The sequence below is a fragment of the Cebus imitator genome, unplaced genomic scaffold (assembly GCF_001604975.1).
Source record: "Cebus imitator isolate Cc_AM_T3 unplaced genomic scaffold, Cebus_imitator-1.0 Scaffold94, whole genome shotgun sequence".
NCBI classification, from domain to species: Eukaryota; Metazoa; Chordata; class Mammalia; order Primates; family Cebidae; genus Cebus; species Cebus imitator.
The window spans coordinates 4,300,434-4,306,406 of record NW_016107409.1 but is presented as its reverse complement, the minus strand read 5'-3'; the positions used below and the strand labels follow the sequence as shown (position 1 = coordinate 4,306,406).

At 43.0% G+C, this 5,973-nt stretch overlaps 1 protein-coding gene across 8 annotated transcripts in view; it reads left to right on the top strand.

The window, feature by feature from the left end:
* LRCH1 (leucine rich repeats and calponin homology domain containing 1) overlaps nt 1–5,973 on the top strand; it is a 210,455-nt gene that overhangs the window by 121,100 nt on the left and 83,382 nt on the right. For all 8 annotated transcript variants that reach the window (XM_017535976.2, XM_017535980.2, XM_017535981.2 and 5 more), the window contains exon 3: nt 3,256–3,382. In XM_017535976.2, the coding sequence (XP_017391465.1) occupies nt 3,256–3,382 (127 nt within the window). The remainder of the gene's footprint in view (nt 1–3,255; nt 3,383–5,973) is intronic.

The following is a 5,973-nucleotide window of genomic DNA, read 5'->3' as shown; positions in this document are numbered from 1 at the left end:
CATGTTGGCCAGGCTGGTCTCGAACTCCTGACTTCAAGTGATCCACCGACCTCGGCCTCCCAAAGTGCTGGAATTACAGGTGTGAGCCACTGCGCCCGGCCTTCTTTGTGTTTCTTAAAGTAGTATGATACATGAGTCTCCCAATTCCATATCTGCTAATCTGGTTAGATGCCTGCACCAACTAGTGAGACGGATAACTCAGAGTATAACTATGGGTTTTCAAGCAAAGAAACATAGGAAAGATCTGAACCTGTAATTGTTAACTTTGCCAAAAATAGGAATATAGAAATTTCTTGAAAATACTAATCTTCGTTCTCATTACTCCTCTTCAAAAGGAGGTTTACGTATGGCTCCAAATTAATAGACTTGCCTTACTTACATTTTGAGTTGCCAATCCTCAACTTAATAAAATTGCATATTAACAAATATAACCACAAATTACATTTCAAATTATTTGCTTGCCACCTTTTAATAAATTGAGTACTCTTTTCCAGAGGAGCCTCTTTTGGAGCTTGAAAAAAGCCCTCTCAGCAGGGTAACAGGAAGACCCCCTCCGCTAGCCAAAAGAGTCCCACTGAGCCCCTGCTGGTGAGAGAGGGTGTTAGAAGAGATATGAGAGGCAGAAAGACTGGCTGCTGGCTGTAGCTCCTCCTTTCCACCCCCACCTCCTCCCCAGAGACTGGGAGAGAGCGCCAGTGCGGGCCCATTGCCCTTATTCTCTTGGTCCAGTCCTGCTAACCAGGGAAAGTGAAGAGCTGGCTGGTCCTCTGCATGCCAGGAACTACCAGGAGGGCTCCCAGTTTCCTCCCTCCCTCTTCCTGCTGGACCCTCTTAGAGAAAAGTCTTCTGCCTCTTTCTGGAAATAGCTTTTTTCATGGATCTGGGCTGTGGAGAGAAGATATGACTGTATCTTTTCTTGCTAAAATGTAGTTATATTTGTGATTGAATGTCTAGAGCAGGAGAGACATCAGGGTGTTGACAGGGTGGTGCCCAGATTAGAAACGTTCTTTCCACAGCACAGCATCTGCTTTTTTTTGACCCCATCAGGTAGAGATGCCCTTCAGTTAACCTGATTCCTGCCCCCTCATATGGGGGAGAGTCAAACTTCTAACTGAAGAATGACATACATTCAGAAAAGTGCACAGATCGTAAGTGTACATCTCAAAGAATTTTCACAAATAGGAGCACTCATGTAACACGCATCCAGTTCACATTTATCATTTTATAATGACTTTTCTTTCCTGATGATAAAAGCCCTTGTAAGAAGTTTGGAAAATGCAGCAAAGTATACTACCTGTACCCCAGAATGAGGACTGATAGTGTCTGGGTCTGTTTCCATTCTCTCTGTCTCTCCCTCTCACATATACAGACACACGCGTGTCTATAAATACACTCATGCAGGAACACAACCTCTGAAACTTTATGCATGTGTGCACAAACACACAGCAGTTTTATTAAATAGTTGCACTAAATGACACACAGATTTTTAGACGTTTCACGCTGTGGTCGTTGTCTTCAGCACCAGAAGGGCAGAGAAAGAAAGGGAAACTGAAAACCATCTGTCTTTTCATTTGGTAACAGGAAAAAGGGGCTTTTTGTGGGGGAGGAGATTGAAATAAATGGCTGACAGATAAATAAGGATGATTCATAGATTTTATTTATCCAATATTTTCCATCTCCTTGAAAACTAAGCACTAATGATGGAAAGTTCAGAAACTTCTGTGGAGAGAAGCTCTTCTTGTAGAGCAGAGGTGAGACATCAACGTGGACTTTTTTGGCTACTCCATGGAGCTGAACCCCTCTGGGCTGCAGTTCCACTTTGCCAGAAGACCAACTTTCCTTTCTTTTTATTTTAATTAGCTCTCTTGGAGATACCAAAACAGACTAACTATAGCAACTCTTGTTTTAACAAAAGGAAGCTGAGTCAAAACGTTGGAAATGAGCCCGGTAGTTTTGTGAGTTGCAGCAAAATGATCTTCCCCATCACTACTGAAATGATGAAATGAGGCCTGCGTGGTGCCGCTTGCTTTGGTCCAGCTGAGTTTCCTGCACACATTGTCAGGAGAGAACAGTTGGCATCAGCTTCCCGTTGCTATTGGTTGTGCAGGATGTGTTCTCCATCTGCCTCCTGGCTGGCAGAGGGCTCAGCTTCTAAGTGGCATTGGGGAGCAGGGAGACTTTGATGGCATTCCTTGTGTTGAATAAAGCTGTCTCTTTCAGAACTGCCACTTCCTTCCTTCCTACCTTCCCTCCCTCCCACCCTCCCTCCCTTCCTTCCTTCTTCCTTCCTTCCTTTCTATTATACTTTAAGCTCTGGGGTACATGTGCAGAACGTGCAGGTTTGTTACATAAGTATACATGTGACATGGTGGTTGACTGCATCCATCCCTCCATCATCTACATTAGTATTTCTTCTAATGCTATCCCTCTCCAATCCCCCCACCCCAGCTATCCCTCCCCTTTCCCCCGAACCCCTGACAGGCCCTTGTTATGTTCCCCTCCCTGTGTCTGTGTGTTCTCATTGTTCAATTCCCGCTTATGAGTGAGAACATGCAATGTTTGGTTTTCTGTTCTTGTGTCAGTTTGCTGAGAATGATGGTTTCCAGCTTCATCCATGTCCCTGCAAAGGACATGAACTCATCCTTTTTTATGGCTGCATAATATTCCATGGTGTATCTGTGCCACATTTTCTTTATTCAGTCTATCATTGATGGGCATTTGGGTTGGTTCCAAGTCTTTGCTATTGTCAGTGCCGCGATAAACATGCGTTTGCATGTATCTTTATAGTAGAGTGATTTATAATCCTTTGGGTATATACCCAATAATGGGATTGCTGGGTCAAATGGTATTTCTAGTTGTAGATCCTTGAGGAACTGCCACACTGTCTTCCACAGTGGTTGAACTAATTTACACTCCCACCAACAGTGTAAAAGCATTCCTATTTCTCCACCTCTTTTCCAGCATCTGTTGTCTCCTGATTGTTTTAATAATCGCCATTCTAACTGGCGTGAGATGGTATCTCAATGTGGTTTTGATTTGCATTTCTCTAATGACCAGTTTTTTTTTTTTTTACTTTTGTTTTCCTACATACTTGTCATTTGAGTTATCACATATATGGAAAATGTATTGGACTTTTTGTATTTGTAAAATGTCCTTTCAGATCACTCCTTTTTCCTTTCTTGTTAAAAACAGGTTCACAGACAGTATGAAGTGGCCTTTCTGTTTACATGTGTTCTTGTTGTATTGTCTTTGCAGTCGAAATCAGCTGTCCGCCCTGCCTGCCTGCCTGTGTGGTCTGCCTCTCAAAGTCTTAATCGCAAGTAACAACAAACTTGGATCATTACCAGAAGAGATAGGTCAGCTCAAACAGTTAATGGAGTTGGTATGTTATTGATTTTTAAGATGCTCTTTTTTGTTGGTTGACTGATCATAGCCTATCAAGGTATTCAGAAAAGCTTTTTGCTACAGTTGGACAAAATGGAACCTCTGTCTTTTGGGGGCAGGTGTATGATAAAGACATTAAGTGGGGAGAGGAACAGCTTTGAAACTTTACTGTGACAGACACAGTCCCCTGGAATTTAAAGGCTTCCTGTGATTTACAGTTCCTGAAGTTTGCAGGATTTGTAATTTCTGAAGTTTATGGGCTGTCATGTTGTAGTTAGATATTTTTTACAGATTGCATATAAATTTATGAAAAATTATGGATAAACTGGCAAAATAATCTACAAAGAAGTTAGTAGATTACACACTTCATGAAGATGTAAAATTAAGTCAGAAGATAGAACACGGTGCTCTGATTCTGTTGAGATTTTAGAAATCATTGTTCCAAATCGATGTAACTTTAAAATGTGACCATGTCCCCAGGGATAGAAAACAAGTTACAGATGAGCAGAGCTGGATTATAAATGTGTGTGAAGCTGAGAAGCACTGTTCTATTTCAGCTGTTTCATTACTAATTTAAATTTACTTTTTTTCTAAGTTGGGAAAGAATGAATGCTTTCTAAACTTCCATTGAGCTAACATAGGTGAAGAAAGAGGCAGGAGTTAGCAGTCAGGCTGGAAGGTAATAGTCTTCATTTATCCTCCAAGCCTGGGTTTATTCCATTCCGACCTTGTGTTAGGCACAGGGATTGATGTGATTAAGGGGCACAGTACCTGTCTTCCAGTAGATTGCAGTCTAGAACGCTGATGGTCGATACTTTTCGTTTTTTGTGCCAACTCCTTTGGGTCTACCTGGGGCACCACGGTGCTGGCCTGTGAGGCCCAGACAGAGAATACTGCGATTGCTTAGTCATGTCTGCAGTGGGATTGGGCTGGGAGAGTGATGACGCCCATGCCACATAAGCATCGACTTTGACTTTAATACAGAAATGAATAATTGCTATGGAAAGGCATTCGAGCTGTAGAAAGTGTCTTTTTCATGGATGATTTGACAGCATTGTCCAAAACTCATTCCATCTAGCTCACATGCAGGGGTCCATCAGATCACTTACTATAAAGGCATTTGGTCACAGATCATGAGTGACTAGGACAAGACACTGGAATGGTGTGAAGGAGTGTGGCAGCGGTTCATTTTTCTGTTCAGCTTTTTCTCTTCTGTACAACGGCTGGGGTTGCCCAAGTTTCAGTGTTCTCTTAGGTAAAGCACCTAACAAGAGGCCTACTAGCATCTCTCATCCCCGGGTTCTAAGTGAGAGGCAAGATCTGGTCTGATGTCCTCCCCTGACTGAGTCTGCTATGCCCAAGGCACATGGTCTCACTGCTCAGATGTGGCTGTCAGGTTGCTGCCAAAGGGGGTAATTCTGAAAGAAGACAGATATTAATTTGAGCAGACACTGCCCACCCCCCCACTGCCCCATTCCCTAAAGTTTCTATTACAAGGAGCATGTGCACGAGGCAGGGAATGATTAATTAATTCAGTCTTGGGGTTGTGAAAGGTTTAGAAGAGAAGAGACCTTTGAGAGGTCCCTTAAATAAGCCCTGTGGGATTTCCTAGGAGGGAAAAAGAAGTCAGGGACAGGGACAAGGAAATCATTCAAGGAGAAGGGACAGCTTGTGCAAAGGCAGTACATCCTAGAAGTCCATGTTGTGCTTGGGAATGGGAAGCTGCTTAATCCTGCTGGAGTCTAGGTAGATAGAATGGGCTGGGCTCGCCATCCTCACACCCACTGCCTTAGATTTAGGCTGCAGGCAACTCTTTCACAGGGCATTCGATGCCCTCTGTGGTCAGGCCTCTGCTTGCCTCTTCGGGTTCATCTCTTGCCACTGGCCCTTTGCTCTCTGAGTTCCTGCCCTCTGGGAATGCACCTTGTTCATTTTCACTTCTGGACTTGTGCACATATCACTCTTTCATCATGCGCTGTTTTTCCTCTTTGCTCCTTTCTTGGTTAGTTCTTAGCCAAGTTAGATCTCACTTCGTCCAAAAAGCCTTCCCAGATCCTCCAAACCTGAGCTAAGTGCTCCTAAGGCAAGCACTCTATATTTATTACTGAATTTTCATAGCATCACAGTTTTCTTACTAGGCTTTCTCTGTGCCAGCTCCCCCCACACCCTGAAAACTAATTACTTGCTGTTGCATCCCAGGTGCCTGGCACCTAATAGGCACTCAGCAGATGCTTGCTGAATGTTATTGTTGAATGGTGGAAGGTGAACCTGGAAAGATGGCTGGGGCATATTGTGAAGACCCTCAGGTGTTGTGCCTGGATGGGGTTGGGGGGGTGGGAAGACTCAATCTTGCTGTCCACATAACTCAGAAGGTGCCATTTTAGCTGGTTCTAGGAAACAAAAGATTTCCTATATGAAAGCTTTGGACGAAAGGGATGATCATATGCTGCTTCTTTTTCTTTTAGTAACTTCTTTTAGGTATCTGATAGCCATAGAATCCATGGTTGCTAAAATTTTGGTTAAGACTTGCAAATATAATATGAATAACAATTTTAAAAAAATCAAACAGACTTTTTTTTTTTTTTTTTT